This window comes from Eublepharis macularius, chromosome 5 (genome assembly GCF_028583425.1).
Source record: "Eublepharis macularius isolate TG4126 chromosome 5, MPM_Emac_v1.0, whole genome shotgun sequence".
Classification (NCBI taxonomy): domain Eukaryota; kingdom Metazoa; phylum Chordata; class Lepidosauria; order Squamata; family Eublepharidae; genus Eublepharis; species Eublepharis macularius.
The window spans coordinates 2,117,348-2,144,153 of NC_072794.1; the positions used below are offsets into that span (position 1 = coordinate 2,117,348).

At 45.5% G+C, this 26,806-nt stretch overlaps 3 protein-coding genes and 1 long non-coding RNA gene across 7 annotated transcripts in view; 2 read left to right on the forward strand and 2 right to left on the reverse strand.

Annotated features, from left to right (window-relative positions):
- LOC129330868 (E3 ubiquitin-protein ligase UHRF1-like) overlaps nucleotides 1-26,806 on the reverse strand; it is an 87,201-nt gene that overhangs the window by 50,720 nt on the left and 9,675 nt on the right. The gene's annotated exons all lie outside the window — the stretch shown is intronic.
- On the forward strand, nucleotides 1,441-7,345 carry LOC129329852 (arrestin domain-containing protein 5-like). Its single transcript, XM_054979560.1, has 3 exons — nucleotides 1,441-1,690; nucleotides 5,311-5,519; nucleotides 6,836-7,345. Exons 1-3 carry the CDS (start codon nucleotides 1,441-1,443, stop codon nucleotides 7,343-7,345), a joined length of 969 nt encoding a protein of 322 aa, XP_054835535.1.
- On the forward strand, nucleotides 8,111-25,904 carry LOC129330877 (uncharacterized). The gene is made up of 3 exons (XR_008597083.1): nucleotides 8,111-8,369; nucleotides 23,897-23,953; nucleotides 25,823-25,904. It is a non-coding gene; the product is annotated as an uncharacterized LOC129330877 (long non-coding RNA).
- Nucleotides 16,403-26,806, reverse strand: part of LOC129330874 (lysine-specific demethylase 4B-like) — an 81,118-nt gene continuing 70,714 nt past the window's right edge. For 3 of the 4 annotated variants that reach the window (XR_008597081.1, XM_054981122.1, XM_054981120.1), the window contains one exon: nucleotides 16,403-16,565. Coding sequence is in view for 2 of the 4 variants with exons in the window: in XM_054981122.1 (XP_054837097.1) it covers nucleotides 16,500-16,565 (66 nt within the window). In the remaining 2 variants the exon portion in view is untranslated. Of the gene's footprint in view, nucleotides 16,566-18,616; nucleotides 20,005-26,806 lie in introns of those variants that run through there. The other variant, XM_054981119.1, reaches the window with a different exon arrangement.

Sequence of the window (26,806 nt, forward strand, 5' to 3'; positions counted from 1 at the left end):
CTGCTCAAGCAGGTATGGGGATAGAGCTGACTCCAGAGTTTGTTATAAGAAGTGACCGCGGCAGGGTTGCCAGCAGCCTGGAGAAAAATTCTCCCTTTAACAGGGGCTTATTGCGTGAAAATAGGCAGCGGAAACATTTCACAACATGGAGTTAAATAACATCAACGGGTAAATACCATCCTATCAAGCCTCTCTTAAGGGTGCAGGATGTTTTTTTTCTCCAGGCTGTTGACAACCATAGCCAGAGTATTTGAATTTATCTCCCAGGGACTAAAGCAACAGAAACGTTGATTAAAAACCTAAAGCACAAAAAGAAAAAGAATCAAGTTATGGAAATCTCTGCCACATGGCAGCCAGCTCTGCGTAGTGGTTCTCTTGGTCCCTTGTTCTTGCTCCTTTTCTGTGTAAAAGGTATAAATTGTTCTGAAGTGATTTGTTCTGTGCTAGGAGACTCCCAGAGGCCACACACGTTAAAATAAAGCTTTCTGGTGATAAGGAACGGAGTGGCTGTTTCTTGTGTCAGACCCCCAGGGAGAGCCTGGCTTGCCTCAGAGAACCTCCAGCGGCGCACAGCAGCAAAGGGCTGTTGTTTGTATTCCCTGGTTGGCTTGGCCACTACTGGAAACTGCAGCAGGCCTTTGCTGTGGCCTAGGAGGCACTTTTAATATTATTACCCTAATAACTTCCTAATGACCTCTTCCTTATTCCTGTTGGACCTTGTAACCTAGACTTCTTCGACCTGGGCAGAGGGCAACAACTGAGGTGTATCCAGAACTGAGTACAGAAGCCCACGAGCCGTGCCTCCTGGGTGGAAATCAGCCCGATCCACAGTTCCTGACTGGGAAGAGGCCAGCTTTGGGGAAAACCTTGTGCAGACACACAACAATAGGCAGTCTTTTTTCTCTGCCCCCTCTCTGCTTTGCATGATCCGATCCAATCCAGTCTGGAGTTGCCAGCCCACACTGGGGTGACCCATAACAGAAAGTACCTGCCTTGCCAAGGAAGGAAGCCAGACTAGCGTGGTATATCCTGCAGAGGCGTATTACGTAGCCTCCTTCTCAGATGAGTGCTCCTGTAAGCAGGCACCTCTTAATTATTTAATTGATTTCATTAACTTAATTTAATGGGACATAATTCTCATTGCATACTGCTTGAAGACGGCTGACCAAATTCTGGAAAGGTGTTATAAATTCTCATACTTGTTCCAGGGCTTGCTTATGTCAAGACACCTTCCTTCTTATATCATTTATTTCTGTAGTGGCACGGTGGGAGCCCTGGATTTCCTTTGCCCCCTTCTCACCCTGCTGACCCCCGTTACCCATCTCTTTTACACTGTGATGTCACAAATCTTCTGACATCACCCAAAGTGCACACCAACTGCAACCTTGCACGGGATTCCAAGGCTAGAGAGGGAATCAGCCTCTATCTCTTCGCCCACCCATGTCAGTGGTGAAGTCCATTGAGCTGGTGGTGCCGAGGGACGTGTATGTTTCTGGCTCAGAGGTGGACGGGCAGGTGGTCCTGAGCCTCCACAGCACACTCATCAACCCTCTGGTGAAGGTTGAGTTAATTGGAAGAGGCTACCTAGAGTGGACGGAAGAAGCCCATGTGAATAGGGATTATAGCCAGGACTTGAGCTGTGTTAACCGAGCTGATTATGTCCACAAGAAGAAAACGTTTGATATTGAAGGTGAGAAAGGAGGGGTCCACTTTGCTGGGAGTGTTATGGTAAAGTATGTGGGGGGGGAGGGGGCATGCAGCTCCAAGACAACACACCCAGCTATGAAATTGGGTTCACCCTTAACACTGCAGCACAAGAAGCAGTGATCATAGTACGTGTGTCTGTGAGCATGGACTGAGTGCCCATTCCTTCACTGAGCACAAGGTGACACTAGAATAGGTTGGCAACTCCATCCTGGGAATTTGGGAGAATTCGAGAGGGTGGTCTGTGGCGTGGGGGAACTAGGGAGTGATTTCACTTCAGGTCAAGAGGCAATGCAGGTTTTTAAAGAGCTGCGTTTGTTTTCCCCGGACCCAACTCGAGTTCCCTGCAGCTGCACAGCAGCTTTGGGGAAGGGCTGTTAAAAAAGAAAGGAGACCCCAAAGGGCCTCAGAATGCCTCCGCTGGGCCGGGGGGGGGGCTCAAGCTGTTTCCTGTGTCAAAATAGCATAGGAGGGTTGTTGTTTTCTTCCGTTTTCACTCCACATGGAGTATTTTGTGCACATGGAGCAGTAAAAATAAGGAACCTCCCCCCCCCCGTGCTATTGGGACACAGGGAAACAGCTTGGGGGGGGGAAGCCCCTCCTTCCCCCACATAGGCAACAGTATTCAAAGCCGTGTTGTTCATTCCCACATGAATCAGCACAAACAGGTACTTATCAGCAGGCTTGATGAGTTTCGGCAGCCGGTCGGTAATATCCTGAATTCTGGCCCCCGGCAAGCAACACATCTCTCGGAATAGGGGATCTGGCCCAGAGACATGGCGTTCCATACCCCTGAGCAAGGAGTCCCCGACGACTACCACCTTCCGTTTTTTTCCACTTCCATGTGGCCCCATGTCTTCTGCAGTCCCTCTTCCAGATCTTTGCAGTTCTCCTTCCACTGTCACCTCTGTCACCATCTCTAGCACTTCAAAGCGATTCTTGAGCTCAAGTGGACCAGAGCATCTTCTTCGTTGACGCCTTCGGGTTTGTACTGTAGATCTGAGAGGAGGCTCAGAAGGGAGATCGGCTTTTTCCCCTCCTCCTTGACTTTCCTCTTCTTGGCTGTGCGGAGCCCCCAGGCTGTTGTCAATAAAATCCTTTCCCTCCTTGATCTCCTGAAGGGTGGTGATCCTCTCCTCCAGGCAATGAACCTTTTCTTCCAAAACTCTGACCAGCTTACACTTCTGGCAAGTGACTCTGTCTTCTCCTCTGGGAGGAAAACAAACATGGCACACTCCATGCAGGTGACTGCATTCTGAGGCCCTTTGGGCTCTTTTTAACTGCCCAACTCTTTAAAAACCTGCACGTCTAGCTTGGCCCTTAAGCATCTATGGTCTACGCCCCCTGAACTGCCATTTTCTGCAGAGGAACTGATCTCTGTAGTCTGGAGATCAGTTATAATTCGGGGAGAACGCCAGGCTCCACCTGCAGGTAGGTAACCATCCAGTGGAGGGAAGGGCTTCCAGGCAGATCTGAAACTTCTGGGCTGACGTCTCTGTTACGCACAGCCCAAAGTAAGGGGGGCCTTGCATGCCGTTCAGGACAGCAGAAGGAGAAATGGGCAGATCTGGACCATGAGGCACCTTCTGCCTAGGGATGAACAGCTTTTCTGTTTATTGGGCTCCTTACAGCAAATCAACAGATGCCTGACTCCAGGACCCGACAGTCAAATTTCTTTTGCATGTGTGGTTGATTTCAGTATGCCTGCTCAGGAGAAATTCCCACAGGATGAATGCTGTCCTCCATGAGTAGGAAGAAGGAACCTTTTGGGTTGTCTCTAGGGCCGCCAATCTCCCGTTCCCAGCCTCTGCCCTCCTCCACCACTCACCTGGCTGGCAGGGAGAAAAGGCCCCAAGGAATAGGCCCAGGAGACAAAAAACACCCCAGGCCAGCGCACAACAGGGGCATTCCCCACGGGCACGCTCCTGACCTGGAAATCTGAGCCGGGCTTTGGATTATTCTGACTGGATTTTTTAAGCATCTCTGATCAAATAGTTTTAGGGAAAAGGAATTTAGGGTATTTTAGCATTTGATTAGTATTTAGTATTATTACATAATATTAAGAGAGTTAGTATGTAGTAGTGGTTAGAGTGTTAGTCTCAGATCTGGGAGGCCTAGGTTTGAGTCTCCACCCTGCCATGGAAGCTTAGTGGGTGACCTTGCCCCCCCCCCACACACACACACACCTCTTTTCGACAATGTTGTTTTAGGGAAGAAAATGCCTGCTTTTGCATACAGAAGACCCCAGATTTCATCTGCAGTTCATCAGGTACAGCTGATGAAACAGGATGAGGGGACAATCGGAAAGTTCTGGCTCAGATCTCTTCTTTGCCAAGGTGGCCTTATGAACTTTGCAGGCTGGGCCCTCTCACTGTTTATATCCTAAATTAGGCAGTGCCTTTGGTTTCTGGATGTTTAAGAAATAATAATTATAATGCTGATGATCATTAACAAAGATTACTGTGGTGGCACCTTTGAATGTGGTGTTCATCATTCAGAGACACTGAAAGCTTATCACATGGCCACAAATCTGTCAGCCTTTAAGTTCCCACAAAACTCTGCTTCGGTTGCAAATCATAGCACGGCGTACCCTTTGGGAAACATTGTCACCATCAGGGCTTTTTTTCAGGGGGAATGCGGGGGAACGGAGTTCCGGAACCTCTTGAAAATGGCCACATGGCTGGTGGCCCCGCCCACTGATCTCCAGACGGAGGGGAGTTTAGATTGCCCTCCGCGCCACTGAGAGGCGCAGAGGGCAATCTCAACTCCCCTCCGTCTGGAGATCAGGGGGCGGGGCCACCAGCCATGTGGCCATTTTCACAGAGGGCAACCCAATGAGTTCCACCACCTCTTTTCCCAGAAAAAAAGCCCTGGTCACCATTATTATTGTTGTTATTGTTATTACTGTTATATAAATCTCTAGTATAAGGGAAGAAATCATCTCTAGATTCTCTAGGAAGGAATTGTCTTTATTCTATAAATACCTGGGCACGGACATTATATATGCGCAGCCTGCCACTTTACATGCAGCTGTTCAGCTCTCGATAACATATTGTAGAAGCTCGGTGTTCTTCAAATACACCTTTCTATTACAAGACACAGAGGAAGCAAAGGAGTGTATAATGATAGGTGGCGTGGGAATCAGTGCCTTAGGCACATACACAGGAGTGTCTCCATTTTGAAATTCCCTATCTTTGAAGGGCTACACGATAACCAGGAGGCCCCAGTAAGGTGGGAAGGTTATTTGGCTGTCCTCAGACATTTGATCTGTATATCTGACCTCTTTTGCATCAGGTGTTTTGTTGACAGTGTGTCTGAAGGTGTGTTTAAATGCTGTCTCGTTGCCCCACTTTCCGAGGTGTGCAAGCCGCAGTGCACTAAAATCCGTCAGGCTCCGACTTCATTCTGCCCATACCCCCCAGGCTCCACACCCCGCCCTGGACCACGGGAACGCCAGCTCTGTTTCCGACGACCAGTTCAGAATATTTACAAGCACAGCTGGTACCTGAATCCTTGAGAGGAGGTTTCCTCAGCGGCTTATGCTTGCAGAGCTCCAGGCCTCCGAAAGTGTGGGGGAAGTGAGCAGAATGTCTTTTTGGCCTGCAGGGAACTGGCTAGATCCAGGCACCCACACCTTTAACTTCAGCTTCGTCCTGCCTCCAAGAATCCCCTCCACCTTCACCAGTCAGGTCGGGCGCATCTGTTACTTCCTGCAAGCCATTTGTGCCACCCGTGAGCTCATCCTGGCCAAGCAAAAGAAATACTTGCAGGTGCAAGGGACCTCTGTCTGCCTCCAAGACACCATCGAATCTGAGGTAAGTGTTTCCTTTCTGAGCAAGGACAAACGTGAAAGGCTTGGATGCAAGGGCTCCGTGCTCTGCGGTGCGCACCTTTGTGGCCGCCATCTTCTAAAATTCCAGAAGCTACAAAAAGGCCGGATTGGACAGGAGTTCCAAAGAGAATTTAGAAGGCTCAGAACTCCGTGCCTGGTAAGTAAGCAGAATCCTCATGCAATAGAGTGGGTGACCTGACTTCAGACTGAGAAATACTGTTTTTATTCCTCCATATGGAAAAGCCCCTAAAAGTAGTAGGCCATAAAGTTCTAACCTAGCCTCCCCCGGCCCTACAGTGCTAGTTTTCCGCTTGTAGGGGTTTTGTGAGTCAATTGCAGCCTGAACAGGGATGGCCCACTCTAGGGTTGCCAGCTCCAGACTGGGAAATTCCCAGGGCCTGTGATGGGCAGGGTATGGGAAAGGGAGTGACCACAGCAGTGTATAATGCCATCAAGCCCACCTCCCCAAACAGCCATTTTCTTCAGGGCAACGGATCTCTCTGGCCTGGAGTTCAGTTGTAATTCTGGGAGGTTTGCAGCCACCACCTAAAGGTTGGAAACCTTAGCTCTATTGCCTCTAAATTCTTCTGCAAGAAAGAGTCCAGCAGTATATTAACAGAGGAAAGTATCAGAATATAGAATTGCGTTTATTAATTACTCAAACAGCAGCAGATGAAGCCAAGGCCTCCCGCCCACTCTGCAGTTCTGTCTGTTTCTCTCCTTTCCTTCCAATCCCCCCTTCCTAACCTGTCTTTTCCATAACACAGTTTTGGCTAAACCCTTGAGAGTTTACAATCTGCATAATTATCTGCTGTTTTGTTTAATATGATGTTTAGTTTTTAATTTAGCAAGTCTTTCTGACTTGCTAGTCAGTGCCAGTGGCAACCAGGAGCAACCAATAACTCCCACCTCTCTTGTCAGCCACGAGAGTCCTGTCACAAAAAGAACCTCAAGAGGCTGCCCGCTGTACCTCTGTGTGATTCATCGCTCTGGCTTGTTCTCTTTCCTGTCAGCCTTCTCCACGAATTGGCCGTTTTTGCTGTGTCTCTGAATTGGGTGCAATCAGATCATCCAGTTGTTCCCAGTGCAGAAATGCAGCAGAATTGCCCTGGCTGCTGAACGTTTGCAGTCAGGAGACACATCCTGATTGTGACTGACACAGAAGCACAAGCTGTGAGAGCCCAAAAGAATTTGGGGTGGAAGAGTGTCGTGTTCTGGGATTTGGACGGATGGGCCAACGGCATGCCTGAAGTCCTGCTGTCTCTTAAACCCTCTCTCGCCCCTTCCACCTCCTTCCAGTACCCTTTGGTAGTAGAAGAGGAGAAGCTCCTGCATTACAGTTGCTGCCTCAAGAGCGCCCCCATCACTTTACGCATCTCTCTGTGCAAGAACATCTTTGCGCCCGGGGACAACATCACCTTCACCACTGAGATCACCAACCGGACAGGCAAATCCATCAAGAAAGCGGTCTTCATCCTCCATTCAGTTGTACTATACAAGGGCTTCAACCTGAGGGCCGAGCTGCGCACTTTGGAAGAGCGCAATGACTTGCTGCGCTTGGAGTCACACCTTGAAGCTGGGTCCTGTGTAGACACTAAGATCCACAGCACCCTCTTGCTGCCCAAGGTCATGCTTGTCACCAGCTCTCACAAGTCCGAGGACATCATGGACGTCGGGTATGAGCTGACGGGGACGGTCTACTTTCCCTGCATGACCACCATTACGGCTCGGATTCCCATCATCATACGGAGTGAAGCTGTGGATCTCAGCGAGCAGGGCAGAGGGCAGCTTGCCCCCCATCCTTCGTAACCAAACATTCATAGTTTTTCCCCAGAGGATATTGTATATAAAGAAATACATACCTGCATGAGCGAGAGTGCTGCTCAGTGAAATGTTACCTATAAAAACACCCTTGCAAATTCAAGATAGCACAATACAAATGTTTTATCTGCGTGAAACTGCACATTCCGAACTGCACGTTTTTGTTCCTGGAACAGCATATATGGTATTTGGTTGCACATTTTTAAAAGCTGGGAATCTAAGGCTTGATGAAACGCGACACTGATGGCTTGTCAGGAGGGTGCCTGTGTGAGGCAGTGTCAGTCAAGCCCAGTCAACTGTAACGAGTCCATTCCCCTTCCTCAGCTCATCTCGCTTCCTTTTGCTGCCTCTTTTATATCCGGTTTCAGATCGTATGATCCTCCAGGCAGGGATCGGTTATCTTCTAGTCTGCCAAGGGCTATGATTGTTAGAGGTACTGCCTAAAGAAATTATTTATCATTATTATAAATAATAATAACCCTCACTCTTGACAACCAAGCATGCCTGAGTATATTTGCTCATTTGGGGGGCCTGGTCTTGCAGCTGTAATGGAGAGCCAAGCTGTAAAAGCAGGACGCCTACATTTCCCATCAAAACTTGAGGGAAGCTGACAAGTGTCCAACCTGTGTCAGGCGTCACTTGTAGCTTGGTTCTCAGACATTGGTCAGACTCTGGGTTGAAACCCGCTCCTGGTCCTATTATGTGTGGGCATGGGCTCCCCCTGCTGGTAACCAGTGGGAGCCCTCTCGCCTTGTTCCAGGTAGCAGATAATCCCCGGTGTGGCAGGTAGCCAGGCCTGCGGAATGACAGGTTACCATTCCTAAGGATTGCAACAGGCCGCCCATGCAGTGCTCTGTGATTGGAGGCTTCTTGGCCAAGCTTCCTCCCATCACATGTTTGACAGCTGCGTATATTAGAAGGTAGGCAAAGTAAAATTTGCACTGAAGGTTCTTCTGGATCTCAAGGAAGGATTGTGAGGAGAAGGAGAAAGGGAAGGGAAGGATGAGTGAAGGTAAGTCTACAGAACTTGTCTTGGGGTACATCAGAAGTAGATCTGTTTTAATTGCTCCAGGTGTACGCAAGGGCCAATGTGCTGGCATTCCCAATGCTGCATTGCAACACTGCATCCTAGCTGGAGAGGCCAACCCTAGCTGGGAATTGATGCCTTGTTCTGTTCTGGTTCTGGCTTTGCCAACCAGATCTCCCTCCTCTGCCTGCCCCTCCAATTCCCTGGTGTTTTGTTCATTTTTCATTGGTAAGCTTGAGATCAAGGACTATGTCTCATTTTCATTTATGTACAGTGCCTGGCACTGCCTTTTTTGAATATTTAATTATCATTACCATAAGCAGCTCTAGGAAGATTTTGTCTGCAAACCAGTCCCAGCCCACACTTAGAAATTTAACTTCTGGAGACCCTATGTAGGGAGAGCTGGGATTTTTAGGCAATTTAACACACAGGTGTGCATGCTAACAAAAATTAAAGTGATCCTCAAAAGTCTCACCGAAAGGAAAAGTGGGACACAGTAATGCGTACCACAACCAAATAGGGCCAGAAGAGAAAATGACACACACATTCTGGAATTGCTGCCTGGCACAACTCCCCAGGTGGGAGGACAGGTGATACCCACGACTTTGGAAGGTATCTTTGCGTTCCGATCTTTACAGCCGACTCCCATTATTGCAGGCTGTCATTATCCTCCTGATTCCAGAGCGAACACAGAGATGACTCAACTTGTTTACGGTAGTAAGAATAAGAAGAAGAGTTTTTATTGTGTTATTCAGTGTTTAGAGCGGTAGTTGAAAACCCTGTACAGCATTACTATCTGCACAAGTTGAGGGACCATGAAGAATACTGGGAAATATTTCCCAACCCCAATCTCCTCTTCCAAGAAGCTCTTAGGTGCTTGAGCAGACCAGATACCTGTCTTCCTCCTGTTCCGTCAACTGACTCCCAACCCCTCTCTGCGTGTTTTGCCTCTTAAATTGTGCTCAGGACTCATCAGGCAGCCCCCTTTCTGCAAAAACTGGGTTTTTTTAAATTACAAAGTCCTAAGAGTGGCATTGCAGATGGAAGTGTCCTGAAGCAGGCCCTGTCCACTGTGTGACAAAGGCAGGATTTAAACCAGAGACTCAGGGCCAAGCTACAAGTGACGAATGACACTTGAACGGCAAGTGAACAGACTCACGCGTGTATTCCTCCCTGTTCACTTGCGCTCCACTCGATCACTACGTGATCAACTACAGGGAGGAACACACGTGAGTCTGTTCACTTGCCGGTCAGGTGTCATTCGTCACGTGTAGCTTGGCCCTCAGGCACTGCTAACCTGCTTCCTGCTGTTGCAGGCTGTCTTGCTCTCTTAGGCAGAGAAGTGGCCGGCTGGTCCTTTGACTCTGGACACAAAGAACACCGATGTGCAGGGAAGATTCTCTGCCAGCCCGGTGGTTCATTGACTTCTTGATCATTCAGGAAGCTCTTTCTTGGGACTCCTCAGCTGAATTCAGGACTCCAAATTAGGGTTTGGGCACTGGTTTGATTTTTGTCAGTTGACTTCAAATATTCCAAAAAAGGTGCCAGGGGTGCCCAACAATGACGTTGCGCATTTTCTTACCCATCTGATATTTTGGTCTCAGGCTCAGCATCAGGTGTTCTGCTAAACAAACCAAGTATTTTCATCTAGGGGAAGTTAACTTTGTCATTGTTCTTGTTAGTCTCTTTGGCTCAATCACAGGGACATGTCTGACCACTCAGGCTAGAAGCCTAACGCTTCCTCGGGTTTTCGGAACGGAGCCCTCCCGAGCAGGCTTACACTCGTCCCACTGACTTCAGTGGACCTAGAAAGCTCCACATCTGCTTAAGACTGAACCGTAAGAGTTCCAAGCAGAACAATATTGTTATTGCAAGCACAATTTTAAAATGCAAATTAAAAATTATCAAACCAAGAACTGAAAGTATGAAACGAAGATGCTTGAGAATTGCCTTTCAGCTGGCCAGAAACCTGCCTGCCTACCTGTGAATATCAATTTCCACCTTGCTCAGAAGGCCACAGGTCAAGGCTGTCAACAGATATGGGTTGAAAAGGGGGAAAGAGCATTTGTTTCCTAGTGGGAAAATGATTTAAATTATGCTGCTACAAGAGATACTTGATGGCTTTATAGACTATCAGCGCCAGGTAGACAGGATAGCTAAATGGGGCCACCATGTTCAGGGCCAGTCTACCTCTGGGTGCTGAGAGGTGGGCAGCAAAGAAGGGGGGGGGCTCTTGCCTTTTGCTCATGAGATTTCCACTGGGTGGCCACTACTGGATTGGCCTATTAGCTATAGCAACTTCTTAAAAACTCACTGTTCAGAGTCCAGGATCTCTAGCACCAGTGCTGGAGTCAAAGAAGACAAGTTCATCTGGGCTTCCCGTTGGACCAACTGGCTGGCCATTTGTTGGAGACAAAGTGATTGAAGAGGCCTATCATATTTTTTATTCTGGTCTTCCTCCCAGAAGCTCAGCAGAGTATACATAGTCTTCCTCTTGAGTGGATGTTAAGTCATTCTGAAGGGCGGTATATAAATCTAATACTATTATTATAATGTTATTATTCCCTTTACCATTCTATTCTCCCAGTAGCCCTGTGAAGTAAATTAGGTTGAAAGAGAGCGACCGGTCCAAGGTGACTCAGCGAGCTTCACGAGAGAGCAGGGATTTGCACCCAAACTTCTATGTCCTGATTCGATGCCCGAACCATGATAGCACGTTGATCTCTGATTAAGCCAGGCTCTTCCGCTGTTAAAATGTTCTTTGTGTGCCTTCCTTCATCACATGTCATGCATACTGATGGCAATACATTTAATAATTTTCAACAGGGCCTAACATTTGAGGGAGGGGGTGACTCTTTGATCACAAATGCAATGACATTTCCATTGTAACTTTCTTTCATCTCTACTACTGTTTTAGATTCATGCGTTTCTTTGAACATCCAGCCGCCCTCTGTTTCTATAGCTTACACCGAGTGTAAAGCAAAATAGAATGCAGTACAATCACAAGACATAAATGTGTGACTAAAACTTCTCACCCGTTCATGGTGGCCTCTTTTTTCCTTCTGAATGCCCACAAATCTGGGGTGCATCTCCCCAAAGCCATGCCTTTTTTGTGTGCCTCACTGGCGGTGCTGGTGACGGACCCTTGCCCTCAGTCAGTCAGGGTGGCCATGTTTGTCTTTGCCTTCTTAAAATGCTGTCAAAATGGGTCACTAGAGAACAACCCCTGAAGTCCGTGTTTATTCCCCACTTCCTCCAAGGAGCTCAGGGCAGCCTGTGTTCTCCCTCCATTTTAGGCTCACAACAACCCTATCAGCAAAAACAAAAAGAGCCCAGTAGCACCTTTAAGACTAACCGACTTTGTTGCAGCATAAGCTTTCGAGAACCACAGCTCTCTTTGTCAGATGATGCATCTGATGAAGAGAACTGTGGCTCTCGAAAGCTTATACTACAATAAAGTTGGTTAGTCTTAAAGGTGCTACTGGGCTCTTTTTGTTTTTGCTACTACAGACTAACACGGCTAACTCCTCTGCACCTATCAGTTAGGTGAGGCTGAGAGAGAGTGACGGCCTGCGGCCACCCAGCCAGCTTCATGGCAGAGTGGGGATTTGAACACGGGCCTCCCAAAGCCTAGCCTTACACTATGACCACACTGCCATTCTACAAATTCTAGGTCCCTCTCTGGGGTCTCTAGAAAGCAAATCTCTGAAAGGGAAAGGGAAGAGCTGCCTGTCTTCTCATGAGCATGCAGATCAATGCACACAAATGAACGCTAATGTGCCACACAGCGAGTGTGCAGCCAGCAATTTCACACACGGCAGATGCTTTTGCCCCTTTGGAGTACTGCTATTGTGGAGAAAATATATCATTAACCAAATAAACCATCACCTTCCTGACTTTTAAATCAGTACTGGACTAGTTATGGCAGAGTAAATTGGGGGGATCTCAATCACTGAGCCTTGCTGTGAGTGCTGCAAAGCGCTGGGATGGCCGTCTTCATCATCACTTTACCTGACCAGCAGAATGAGATCTAATCGCCCATTCTCGCTCTTTTTGGCCATTCTATAAACCGGAGCACAGTGAGACTGTGGCATGGGTGGGGTGCCCAGACACTGCCATGGGTCAGACGTTGCGCAGGCAGGGCCCGCCTGCCTCCACCTGGCACTTTCCATCCACCCACCTTTCCCATGCTGACGACAAAATCTCATCATGTGGTTGAGTTACACAAGAAGGAGGCCTCTTGCAGAGCCGTGGTTGCCAAATGTCAAATGGGGAGGCAGAGACCAAGCTTCAAAGAGAAGGTGAGAGTTGCCCAGTGAGGGTAAGAACCACACATTTCCATACATGGAGCAGGGACAATGTGGTGCAATGGTTATTGAGCTGGACTGGCGGTGACTCTCCAAGATACGTAGGCGAGGTCTGCCCAGCCCTGCTCTACCTTGCAACACATTATGGGCCTTGGTTTCCTTCATCAAATACACAGGGTAAGTGATCGAAGCCTAAGTGTAGACTCTTCTCTCGTGTTCTCTCTTCCTCTGTTTTATTCTCACAACTGCCTTATCAGGTGGGTTCGACTGGGCAGCAGGGACTGGCCAAAAGTCACCCAGACAGCTTTATGTTGGAGCAGGGATTTGAACCCAGATCTTCAGCCACAGCTTTAATCACTGCACCACACTGGCTTGCAATGCTAGCTTTGTGTGTGTTTTTTAATTAAAATAAATAATTATTCTCAGGGCTTGTTTTCTGGGAAAAGAGGCGGTGGAACTCAGTGGTGGAACTCAGGACTGCACAATGACGTTACTTTGGGTCAGCTAGAACAAGGGGGGGAGTTTTTAAAAGTTTAAATTGCCCTTGGCGAAAAGGGTCACATGGCCGGTGGCTCCGCCTCCTGATCTCCAGACAGAGGGGAGTTAGGGTGGGGCCACTGGCCATGTGACCATTTTCAAGAGGTGCTAGAACGCTTTTCCACCACATTCCAGCTGAAAAAAAGCCCTGATTATTCTTTATGTAACAACTTAAAAAAAAACTTTTGTTAGTCCAGCATAATAACAAGTAGTCAGTGAGCTATAAACACACATAAAATACAGATCCATAAGATGTTTCTTCTGAAGCGGTGATGATAATCCCTGAGATTAAAAATATCATCCTCGTTGGATCCCACAGAAAATTTTTAACATGAGCAACAGTCCTTGGGTGCATGGATTCATGAAATTATTTCTTGCTTTTAGCTTGCAATGTGAAAACTTCTCCATCTCCATTACCTTTTCCATGTGCCCAATACGTAGCGCGAGGTATTCCTTCCAACACAATTTCAAAACCAAATTACAGGAATCATGCCAACTTTTGGTTGGACATTCCATTGCTCCATATGCATATTTTTATTTCATCCAAAATTAGATGAAAGCACATTGTGTTGCCACAGCCCTAGTGATACTGCTTGTGCAAACACAACTATGCCTAGTACGTTTTCGTTTCTGTTCACACATCACTGGATCCAAACCCGCTGTCTATGAGAGCTGGTGTTATGAATTGCCTACATTAGTTTTATAAAATGGGTAAGGAACAATTCATAATACTATCGATTCTAAAACATTTTAGTTACTGCTGAATAACAGATATATTAAGAATTATAATTCGGAGGGGGCGGGGCGTCAGCGTGTATGCTAGACGCGTGAGTTTCAGGCTCCTGGATCTTCCCTTCCCCCGACTGAATTATTAGCTCCTTAAAGTGATCCTAACAAGCTACAACTATGGGCAAGACAGGAGGAAATAAAAATAAATCTTCAGAGCCGATTTCACAATCAGTAAAAACCTTTTTTTCGGCGGGAGAGCACAGAAACAGCGCTGCAGCTGAACCCCACTCTACAGCCAAAATGGCCTCCGTCATTGCTGAGGAAATAACTGACACAGAAACCCAGGTACAAGAAACAAACCTAAGTATTAAAATAGATCAACTGGAAGATAAAATTGCCAATAGAATGGAGAGACTTCTGAAACCTATGAAGGATCAATTGACTGCAATATCTGAGTCTCTCCAGCAAGTAACTCGCACTGCAGACTCTGCTTTAGAGCTTAGCTTGTCCTTGCAAAAAGAAACACGCACTCTGCAGGCTAGCGAGAGCTGGATGAGAAATAAAATCATGGACCTGGAAAATAAATGGAAATCAAATAATTTAAAATTTCGCGGATTCTCAGAATCAGAAGAAGGCTCAACTGAGTTAATAGTCTTCCTTTCAGGATGGCTGGCTCAGGAACTACAATTGGAAGACGGTGTGGCACCAAATATTGTAGCTGCGTATAGGATGGGCTCCCTCCGCAACTTAAGAAAAAACACTAACAGAGATATTATTGTTACGTTTATGGACTCACGTACTAAAGAGAAAATCCTTCAAGAGGCTAGAAAAAGAGGCTTTTTCCTTTTTCAAGGGCAGAGAATTCAAGTTTTCCAGGACTTGTCAAGCGAAACCCTTTTGCAGAGAAGAGAGCTTAAACCCATAACCACTCAACTAAACAGCGCAAACATCAGATACAAATGGGTGGCCTCCTCTAAACTCCAAGTAGTACATCAGGGAAGAACTCTTCAAGCAACGGATCTGTTATCTGGCACATCTCTTCTTAAGGAACTGAACTTATCCTCACCGGATCTGAACAAAAGCTCTACTGTCGCACAGAAATCCTCCACTATGACGGGATGGGCCACGATACCGATGAAAACAACTGCCTGAGGGAGAAAATGCATGCAAGCAACCATCATTTCTTAGAGTTTTTCTCTAGCGTTTCTGTCTGTCAATATTGTTCTTGCCCCTAACATTTCTTCTTCTTCTCTATCTGTAGCTTCAGACCTTTCTGTAACTGTAGTCCTCATCTCTTTTCTACTTCTTCAGTCGGGGGGGGGGGGAGGGGGGCTAAACCTGGTACTCATTTTAGTTCCCAGTTGTATAGGATCCTCCAGAAAAGGGGAGAACCTAACCATTCTCCTTATTTGTGTTAACACAGGCAGTTTAGACCTGTGCCTCTGGAGAGATTGCTCCTTCACACGAAGGAGCAGTATTATGTTAACTGGTGTTTTGTTTTTGTTCAAGGGGGTGGGATGGGGTTATTGTATTAATGTTACAGTTCTGTTTGACAACATATATTATGCAATATTGGAGGAACCATACAGAGTAGCTGAAAATAGGTTATCAAAGACTCAGAGGATGCCTTATTTCCTCATGCTCACAGAGTTTTATCTGTCCGTTATATCATTCTATTTAACATATAACTAATGACAGATAGAATCAAAATTATTACTCTAAATTGCAGAGGATTAAACAATCCTATAAAACTTAAACGTGTTACTACAGCTTTAGTGAAGCAAGGGGTAGACATACTGTTTTTGCAAGAAACCCATTATAGGAAAGAAATGCCTCAGGTATTAAAGTCTAATCGTTTCAATGTGCACTTTCAAGCCCCAGGCTCATCCAGTGCCAGGGGTGTTGCAATCTTAATCTCAAAGAATGTTAGATTCCAATGTGAAGACTCAAAAATAGATCCTAGGGGACGCTTTATTTTTGTCAAAGGGGTTCTGGAAGAAACAAAAATAACCTTGGCATCTATTTACGCTCCAAATGACAAGCAAATTGAATTTCTTCATGAAACTCTATCTAATTTAAGGTTGTATGCGGATGGTGAAATTTTGGCAGGGGGGGATTTTAACTGCATAGCAGATTCAAACCTGGATCGATCCCAAAACAACAGGGTACGTCAGAGAAACAAAGTAAATCGATCAAACCTCAATTTACTATTTGACAAATTTGAGTTTAAGGATGTGTGGCGCTCACAGCACGGCCTAGAGAAAGACTTTACCTATTTTTCTGCCCGTCATCAAATCCATACTAGAATAGATTACATATTGGCTTCCCCCAAAATTTATCATAATATAATCTCTTCCACCATAGGCAGTAAAATCTGGACGGACCATGCCTGGGTAGACTGTTTTTTGACCTTTCCGGAAAAAATAAAACAAGACACTCACTGGATACTGAACAAATCTCTTTTATTACACCCAACAATTAAAAAAGAAATTGAATTAGAACTGGAAAATTATTTCAAAGAGAATACAGAAGGTGAAGTCTCTCAAGCAATAATTTGGGAAGCCATGAAGGCTGTAGTCAGAGGTAAAATCATATCATTAGCCTCATTCTATAAAAAAGAGAGAGAGAAGACTAGATCAGAAATTATATCCAAAATCCATGCTCTTGAAAACAAACACAAAAAATACTGCAATAAGAAAGACTATAATCAATTGACTTTAGAAAGGAAAAAGCTGGAGGCACTTGAGACATCTTCCATACAAAAGAATCTACTGTTTTTAAAACAGAGGTACTGGCACAAAACCCCTAAAACGTTACGCCTCCTAGCTTGGAAAGTTAAAAAGAAATCCTCTTCCAACCAAATTTCTTTAATTAAAAGAAATGGTAAATCTCACACTTCCAATAATAAGGAAATCCTAGATATATTTCGTGACTTTTATTCTACTTTATATAAATCAAAGAATCCAACACCATCTGGTATTGAGGACTTCCTAAGCTCTCTTACAACCTTGAAACAAATTACTCCAGAGCATAAAGCTTCCCTAGATCTACCGATCTCCTCTCAGGAAATCACTGAAGTCATCAAAAATCTCAAACTAAATAAAACTCCCGGCAGAGATGGCTTCCCTGCCAAATTTTATAAAAAGTTTATACACATTCTGACAGAACCCCTTCGCCAAACTTGCAATGCAATCCTTTTAAAAGGCAACTTCCCAAAAACATGGTATGAAGCTACAATTATTGTAATCCCTAAGCCAGGGAAGGATGCCACCCTCCCATCTTCTTACCGTCCCATATCATTACTAAATCAGGACGCAAAGATATTTACAGCAGTACTGGCTAATCGTCTGAATAAAATCATAAGTCATTACATACAATCTGATCAAACTGGCTTCATACCAAACAGGAGTATTACAGATAATGTAAGAAAAACTCTAAACATTATCAATCACTGTAAAACCAATCAAATAGAGTCGATCCTGCTCTCATTAGATGCTGAAAAAGCCTTTGACAGCTTAGAAACAAATTATTTAATAAGATTGCTCTCTAGGATGGGATTTGGCCATTCTTTTATTCAGATTATCAAACTATTATATGCTTCTCCTAAGGCCCAAATAAAACTCAATGGATTGAAATCAAAAGACTTTGAGCTCACAAGAGGAACCAGACAGGGATGCCCGCTTTCCCCATTATTATTTGCCTTATCCATAGAACCTCTGGCTGAGGCTATACGGCAAAACGACGCCATTAGTGGCATCACTATTGGAAAACGCGTTTATAAAATTTCCCTGTTTGCGGACGACATGGTCCTTTACCTTGCACAGCCATGCACCTCATTACCAGCCCTGGAAAAAACCCTGCATGATTTTGGTTACATTTCAGGTCTTAAAATTAATAAAACCAAATCAGAAATTTACCCTATTCACCTAACTCCAATCATTAGGTCAGAGATGGCTTCTAACTTTACATATCAATGGACCCATAAGCAATGGACTTATTTAGGCATTAAGATACCAGTTGATTTACTGGATATAAAAGAAGCTAACTTTAAACCGTTACAAAAAAAGATAAAAGACAAAATTAAAGAGTGGGCGGAAATGAAGTTGTCGTGGGCAGAAAAGATTAATCTGGTAAAATCTATGATTCTCCCACAATTTTTATTTAATTTCCGCATGCTACCAATTAAACTTACAGATCAAGATTTCCAACATTGGCAAAAAATTATAAACAGTTTTATATGGGATGGCAAACGCCCTAGGATAAACTATTTAACCATGAAACGGTCTGCTAAGAAAGGTGGATTATCAGTCCCAGACTTAAAACAATACTACATAGCTGCCCAACTAGCAAACATCGTAATACTATTAAATACTGTAGAAGGTTCAGGTTGGCCACAAATTGAATCATCACACATCTACCCACACGACTTACAGGATGTGATATGGGCTGAACCTAAGAATAGACCACCTCAAATTCATACTAACCCCTTTCTAAGAACCACCTTAGACATATGGGACAAGTTAAGGCAACATCTTGCTCCAACCATCTCGCCATTATCATCTTTTATAGATCAGAATTGGTTCCCACCTGGCATGGACTTAAATTCTTTTAAATTATGGAAAGTAATTAAACAAAACAGGATTATTGATATAACCAAACATGGGATTATCCTGAACAAGGCTCAAATAGAAAAGGATACAAATGCTACGATCCCATGGTTTCAATACCTCCAAATCAGACACCTACTAGAAAGTCAGCCACTTGTAACCTCATTAAAGCGTGAACTAACTGACTTTGAATATTTACTTAAATTAACACAATCTCATAGGAAAGGTTTAATAGCTAAAATATATGCTATTTTAAACTCAAGGAATGATCAGCTCACATTGAAATACCAAGCAAACTGGAGCAGAGACTGTAATACAATCTTATCTGATGCTCAGTGGTCTTCCATCTGGTCAGGAAACTGCTTGCAATCTAAAGCAGTGAGCATCAGAATGACATCCTTTAAAATAATGGCGAGGTGGTACCTGTCTCCCACTCTTCTCCACCACATTAATCATGAAACGAATCCACTATGCTGGAAACAGTGTGGACAAAATGGAGACTATATTCATCTATGGTGGTCTTGTCCTAAAATTCAGTTGTTCTGGGATCGAATCATACAAAAAATTAAAACAATAACAAACTATGCAATTCCCAAGTGCCCTGAAGTAATCCTGCTAGGACTCTGGGAGGATCAGACGGTCCCATCTACTAGGAAAAATCTGATATTTTTATTGATTGCTGCGGCAAAATTGCTTTTAGCCTCAACCTGGAGACAGGAAAAAACTCCAAGTGTATCACAATGGCTCAGAAAACTATGGGACATTTTCATAATGGAAAAAATAGCGGATCACCTTAAAGGCTTAGATAATCCACAATATCAATCGTGCTTTCTTGTACAATGGCTACCATTTTTAACCTATTGTCATAATACCAATCAGTTACCTAACGTAGATTTACATACACTTAGCTTCTTTGCTATAATGTGACTTCTTATACTCAGTGTATTGTTTTCAATGTTAATATTGGCTGTTTGTTAAAACATCAAGGTTTTCATCTCTTCCATGTATTGCCCATTATGCTGTTGTTTAATTTGGTTATTTGTAGTTTTGAAAAAAGTTATATAAAAATGCAAAATAAAAAGTTTAAAAAAAAAAAAAGAATTATAATTCCACAGGGGGGTAGCAAAAAGCCCACACAGGAGTCTTGTAGCACTTTGAAAACTGACATTTTATTCCATAGGGCTATAATCTACAAAAACTTCTACTCAAATAAAATCTTATTAGCCGTTATGCTGCTAAAAGTCTCCTGTTTATTAATAATTATGTTTATTATTAATATAATTAGTAATTATTAAATGTAAGAAAGAAGAGATGGTGGGCACGACACCTGGGACTGGCTGTATGCTCCACCAGTATGCCACGGCTTCAAGCTAAGAAGGGGGTTTCCACACTCTCCTCTGAGCCTCGCAGTAGAACAGCCGGATTGGAGTCCAGCGGCACCTAAGAGACCAACAAGATTTTCAGAATGTCTGAGGAAGGGAGCTCTGACTCTCGAAAGCCCAGACCCTGAAAACCTTGCTTGTCTCTAAGGTGCCCTTTGGACTCCAATCCGGCTGTTCAACTACAGACCACCCACCTAAACTCTCCTCTCAATAGCACTGTGCACTGCCTGGAAGTGAAAGGGCTCTCTGTCTTCTCATGGAGGCCCATTATGCTGGGTCTGCCACCCCCACGGCTGAGCAGCCCCTGACCCTAGTGGCTGCCTTCCACCTTTGCCTACAAAGATGCCTTGAGCAGCGGACTGGCTTTTCTGGGAGATGCCCTGCCAGGTATTTCAGTATCTGGAGTGTGGGGGAGATGAATAAGCAGTAGTACCGGTGGAACAAAATTGGATTAGTGCTGTTAAAACAAATGGGTGCATTTAGACCTTATGACACAAAATGTGTGGGATGCAACCCAGTTGCCAAACAAGCTCCCGCTGGCAGTGTGGGCAACTCCTGCTATGATCAGTTCATTAGATACAAAGCAGAGGCTGGTAGATTTTCCAGAGTCAACAGCTAAGAAGATGGACTCTGCCTTATGCAGCTTCCAGAAACAACTAGGAACATTCATGAAAGAGGAGAACTGTTCTCTCCATATCCATATTTGCTAAAGGGAACCTCCTTGTACAGAGGCAGAATATCTTTAAACCCTAGAACACTAGAAATACATTATTTATTAAAATATTTATAGCCTGCCTCCCCCCCCCAGGATAACAAAATAAACTGATGGCCGAGTTGTGTGATCTTGAGAGGTGGGGCTGGAGAGCTGAACAGAATGCCGAGCTAGAGGAACTGGAGGGGAGAACCCACATTCAGTGTAATGCCTTTTAGTAGGGCCAACTGAAAGGACCAAAAAAAAATTACGCAAGCTTTCGAGTTCACCAGAACTCTTCACCAAGCTAGACATTACAAAATTAAAGCAAAACTAAAAGAGGGGAAAAGCAGGTTTTTCGGGTCCAGCTCTTACGGCCTGGTCCAGCCCTTAAATCAGGAAAGGGTTGCTGTCTCTTAACCTCAGATCTTGGAGATGGTTCCGGTTATTTTGTGCCTGCTTCCATTATAATCATTTTATTATTATAGTTGTTGTTGCTGTTACTGTTATGCTATCTGGTGAGCCTCGAACGGACTGAAATGAGGTCAATTCATAAATAAATATTAATTCACACATCCCAGGATCTGAGATGGAAAATTATAGATTTCTGTGCAAAACTCTTGCACAGAAATCCTCATTCAAAGGTTTCCAAGGGACCTACACTAGGGATAAACTGTGAGCGGCCAAAAGAGTCTATCCCCCACCCACCCCCTCAACCAAGGGCTTCCTCCCTGGTTCACCAGGTGACCCTCGGTGGCAAACAGCCATGCGCCCCTCAGAACTCTGTTAAGAAACTTGGCCATTTTTTCTCCCATGTAAGATGAGACGGGTCAGGCCGCAATATCACTTCTTCTCATAGGCATCAGCAAAAGAGGCTTTGAGTTTTTGGCTTAAACTAGAGTTTCCAGCTCCGCCTAAGGAAGTTCCTGAGATTTGGGACTGGAGCCTGGGAAGGCAAAATTTGGGGAGGGGAGGGTGCTCCGGAGGGATATGATTCCACTGAGTATCTTCCAAAGCTGCTGTTTCCTCCAGGGGAACTGAGATCTGTTGCCTGAAGATTAGTTGGCCTCTTCTGATGGTGAACTTGACGTCGAGTTTGCTGCATACTCAGCCCAAAAGGATCAGACCTGCTTTATCCATCCATTCTGACCCCCCCCCCACACACACACACACACTGCTTCAGTTCTTTAACTCTACACTTTGAGGGAGCTGAACTGCAGTGGGGCCTGTTTTATATTTCTGCACTGGAAAAATGCCCCATTTCTGCTGTGGGCTTTACAAACGCCTCAGGTTTGTTAGCTGATCGATGAGGAAACTTACAAGATTTTTTGTCTTTTTTAATGGCACCAATGTTGCAACATAGCAATATTGCTGTTTTTTATTATTCTTTAAATGCGACTTGACGACAGTGGTCCAGGCAATGGCCACCTCTAGGTCAGACTACTGTAACGCGCTCGACACTGGGCTTCCCCTGAACCTGATCCGGCGGTTACAGCTGGTGCAGAGTGCAGCGGCGTGCATCACCAGAACACCAAGGTGTGCGCACATAACGCCGATATTGCGTCAGCTGCACTGGTTACCGGTGGAGTACCGAATCAGGTTCAAGGTTTTGGTATTAACCTTCAAAGCCCTATGTGGACTGGGACTGGCATATCTGTGGGACCGCCTCTCCCCATATGATCCTCAGAAGACTCTTCGCTCTAATGGCAAACATCTTCTGAAGGTTCCTGGCCCCAGGGAGGCCCGCCTGGCATCGACCAGGGCCAGGGCTTTCTCGGTCCTGGCCCCAGCCTGGTGGAACGCTCTGTCTAATGAGACCAGGGCCTGGCAGGACTTGTTATCCTTCCGCAGGGCCTGTAAGATGGAGCTGTTCCGCCAGGCCTATGGTTGATGCTAGGCAGAGCCCCCCTGTCTGGTTAAGCATGGGTGGTGCCCTCCCCACTGTTAGCATCCTCTATCTGTTGAATATTCCCTAATGCTCTGGTGCTGACTAAAGGGTATGTATAGTTACTTTATCGTGCCGCTCTGTCTGTCTGTCTGTCTGTTTTAATTTTTGGATGTTTTATAATTTATAGCTTTAAACTGTATCAATCATCTGATGTAGTATTAAATGCGCGTGCAAACTGTGATCAGCCCTGAGCCTGCTGGCGTGGGAAGGGTGGAATATAAATCTAATAAATTAAATTAAATTTTAAAAGAATGGACTAAAAAGCACAGGTAAAAACTTTAAAAGAGCAAGTGGGAGCCATGGCTCTGCAGAGTCCCACCCCCCACCCCCACCCCAACTCCACCAGAGCTGCAAGGTTCTCTTTAAGGCAACAACATTGCAAGGTTGCTATTTAATTTTTGTTTAAGTTCAGGGGGAAAAAACGGATTGGTTGCTGTTTAACCAATCAGGCTGTAGGGGAATAAAGAGGAGGGCAAAAGGCAGGGCCAGGCCTCACACAGAGGAAAGCATTCTGTGCTTCAAAAAACCCCTGGTTTGACTTGGCTGAAAAAAAGATCAGGGTCTGTGGACGGGAGGAAAAGCTGCAGGAAAACCAGGGAAAGATAGATTCTGCCGCAGGTAAAGTCTTTTTCTGTGCAGAACATAAAAAAACCCTGGGAAGCAGTTTGGAGACTGAATCGGGGTATTTTGACTGCGTGTGCAGGACTCTGGAGAGAAATCGATGCACTATGGGGCTAGAACTGATGAAAGAGCCCTGTACAGAAATGTTTGTAACTCCGGGAGATCTTTAGTTTGGCTTATACACACTGGCCTCCCTAGCTTATACATGTTAGCTGATCATGGGCCTGTGCAAAGAAATTTGTTGCAAAGTGCTTAACATGAGAAGGGCTCAGCCTAAACCTCTCCTGCTGAACACACTGGGGAAGAAGAGGTTAAAGAGTCCTTTGCTTGTCGAGTGGGTAAGGACTGTGAAAGGGCCAAAGAGCCAGATCCACAGTACATCCCCTCCAGGGCTTTTTTCCTGGGAAACGAGGTGGTGGAACTCAGTGAGTTGCCCTCGGAGAAGATGGTCACATGGCTGGTGGCCCCGCCCCCTGATCTCCAAACAGAGGGGAGTTGAGATTGCCCACCGAGCACAGGAATCTAAACTCCTCTCTGTCTGGAGAGCAGGGGGCGGGGCCACCGGTCATGTGACCATTTTCAAGAGGTTCCAGAACTCCGTTCCAGCGCGTTCCTGCTGGAAAAAAGCCCTGATATTAACAGATATTAACCAGCTTCCCAAACTCTGCCCCCTCCCCTTTCTCATTACAGACGCAGCCACCAGTGACAAGGGACAAGGGAGATAGTCTTGAAGCTCTAATGAATGAGGTAGGTCAACCCATATGTTATGTATTGGCATAGGGTCTGAAGCCTTTGTTACTATTGGTTGTTTCATGCTGGCAACGGCCAACCAGATCTGTATAATAAAGACCAATCACCTTACTGGAAATAAGTTACTATGTATCTGATTTATGCAAACGAAGGATTCTAACTACTTGTTTTGTATTGGTTGTTGCTAAAAAGGGGTGCGGTTTTCTTACGTATAAATTGGCTCCTGTTGAGCCTGGTTTCTGTCTTTGTGCTTCCAGTCCTCAATAAAGTTGCTGTTATGAGCTGTTAATTGCAATACTTAATACCATACAATGCAATCATCTCATGGAAGGAAACCATATGGCCCCAAAACACAGGAAGTAGTAGTACTCCTCTCTGCCCCAGCCAGATTTTGGGATGAAGTAAGGGATGCTGAGTGGGAGATAAGGGGACCCACCCACCGGAGACAGAGGACACGTGCTCCTTTGAAATATGCCAGGGAAGCATATTTCCTAAGACCCTTTTGTTAATAATAAGTCTGAAAGTATGTGGGCATTCCACGGTGAAATCCGGCTGCCATCAGAGGAAGAACAAAAAGCAAGACCAGGGTTTCTTTGGATTTTTCGTGTCATTTGTATCTGTTCGTTATTTGTATTTTATTCCTGGAAGTCACTTGAGATCCAATTTTGGGCAGCACATTGGGATAAAAATATAATAAAGTAAATGTGCATTTTAAAAAAAACCTCAGAAGCTGGCAAGTAACAACATGCAGCAGGACTAAGGTATGTCTTTGTTGCGCCCCAAGATCAGCAGCATGTGCAGTACATGTAAATGTGCGTTATTTGCATAATGGTTTCATGTTTTTGCATAACGCTGCAGTGAGTACATGCCCTCCACCACCAGCCACTTCCATTTGCTTGATTTTCTTCAAAATACTTTTATCTCTCCTCTCTCTACTGCCCCAGTTGCCCCTTGGCTAAGACTGCTGCAGTCTGAGCAGCTTGCAGTATAAATGATAAAGTAACAATTTGCTGCAAAACCAATAAGGACATTCAATCCAAAAGAGGAGCAACTATGAAAACAGCCACCTTAAAACACTTGAAAGACAGCAGGCGCAAATCATAAATATCTTTAAAACAGCATGAAATAAACCTTGGAATTCCAGTGTTTAAAATCATTAACAAGGAGAACCAACAACCTGAAGGACATCAAAAAAGGTTGAGAGAATGGAAATGACTTTTGCCAGCACCAAGATGGTTAATGGCTGAGCACTAGGCAAGCCTCTGTGGGGAGGGAGGGAGTTCCAGAGCAAAGGCACCACCACGAGGAAGGCCCTGTCCTTGGCCTCATCCACCTAGTCTTGGAATATGGGGGTGTACAGAGCAGGTGGCTGATGGTGATCCCAGCCAGCTGGCAGGGAAAAGGTAATCTTTTAGGAAACCTGGTCTCGGGCCATGTACACCTTTAAAGATCAGCACCAGCAAACAGAACTGTGCTTGGAAATGACAGCAGCCAGTATAAAGCTTATAAAAGCAGCAAAAGTGGCAAGGTGTGATTGCTCTAAGTCACGCTTGCTAGCAGCTGAGCAGACACATTTCGAGCCAGCCGAAGCCTCTGACCCATCTTCATGGGCTGCCCTATGGCAGATGCATTGCAGTAGTCCCGTCACTATTCTACACAGACAATGAAATGAAGCACTGATTGTATGCTAGGCGCTGTACGTACTTATGCCAAACACTCCCGCTAAGTGAGCAGCCTGAGCCTTCAGCGAAGAAGCAGAGGGGAAGAGGGAGGGGGAAATGCTACCAGCAGCAGGACCTGTGCTGAGTGCCGAGGCAGGAGGCTGTTGGCTTGCCTCTTAATGCTCCCTGCGTCTCCCTCCTCCAGAATGTCCTGAGCCGAGTGGCCAGCCTCCCTTTGGTCAGTGCTCTGTACAACCTCTGTGCCTCCTGGTATAGCCATGCCAAAGAAACCCATCCATATTTCAGCAAGGCTGCCAACGTGGTGGAGACAGTTACTGCCGTGGCAGTAGGGATCGTCGTAGGGGGCACACAGCCGATTCTCAACCATGTCGTGCCCCGCAGTGAGTACCAAGGTCACCTACTGGGTTGGGTGGGGGGGAGAACTCTTGCTTGGAACGCTGAAGGTTCTCAGCACCTTGGCATACCACACCCGTGTGCTAAGTTGCATAATGTTTCAGTTCTCTCCACTTTGGGTTTCCTGCCATTACATTTTGGAGGGTGGGATGAGCTTATTACATTTTTATCCTGTTTATCAGACAGAACCAATCTTCTGGAGGGTTGAACAACTTTCTAGCCTTCATGGCTAAGTCCAATATGCAGGGCTTTTTGTCTGGGAAAAGAGGCGGTGGAACTCAGTGGGTTGCCCTCGGAGAAAATGGTCACATGGCTGGTGGCCCCGCCCTCTGATCTCCAGACAGAGGGGAGTTTAGATGGCCCTCCGTGCCGCTGGAGCGGCGCAGAGGGCAATCTCAACTCCCCTCTGTCTGGAGATCAGGGGGCGGGGCCACCAGCCATGTGACCATTTTCAAGAGGTTCCGGAACTCCGTTCCACCACGTTCCAGCTGAAAAAAAGCCCTGTTCATATGTATGAGAATGCTGAGAATCACTAATTTTGCATGGCCTTTGTTAAGATAGGCAGCAAGAATGAACTGTTTTTATATATTTTAAGATGTTTCAAATATTAATAACCTTGTTTGGTGTTTGGAGTTCTGAGATGGTAAGTTAGCCAAGGAGTGCCCCTTTAAAGTGGGACAGCCATTGTGAGGAGAAGGTTCTGAGACCCTATAAATATGACACGCTGAACTGAGAGGGAGCTTCTTCCTAGGACGGGATCCTGCCTGTGACTTCT

Coding starts and splice junctions, on each gene's coding strand:
- LOC129329852 (XM_054979560.1), top strand. CDS start 1,441: ATGTCAGTGGTGAAGTCCATTGAGCTGGTGGTGCCGAGGGACGTGTAT. Junction 1,691..5,310: donor GAAAACGTTTGATATTGAAG/GTGAGAAAGGAG, acceptor TTTGGCCTGCAG/GGAACTGGCTAGATCCAGGC. Junction 5,520..6,835: donor AAGACACCATCGAATCTGAG/GTAAGTGTTTCC, acceptor ACCTCCTTCCAG/TACCCTTTGGTAGTAGAAGA.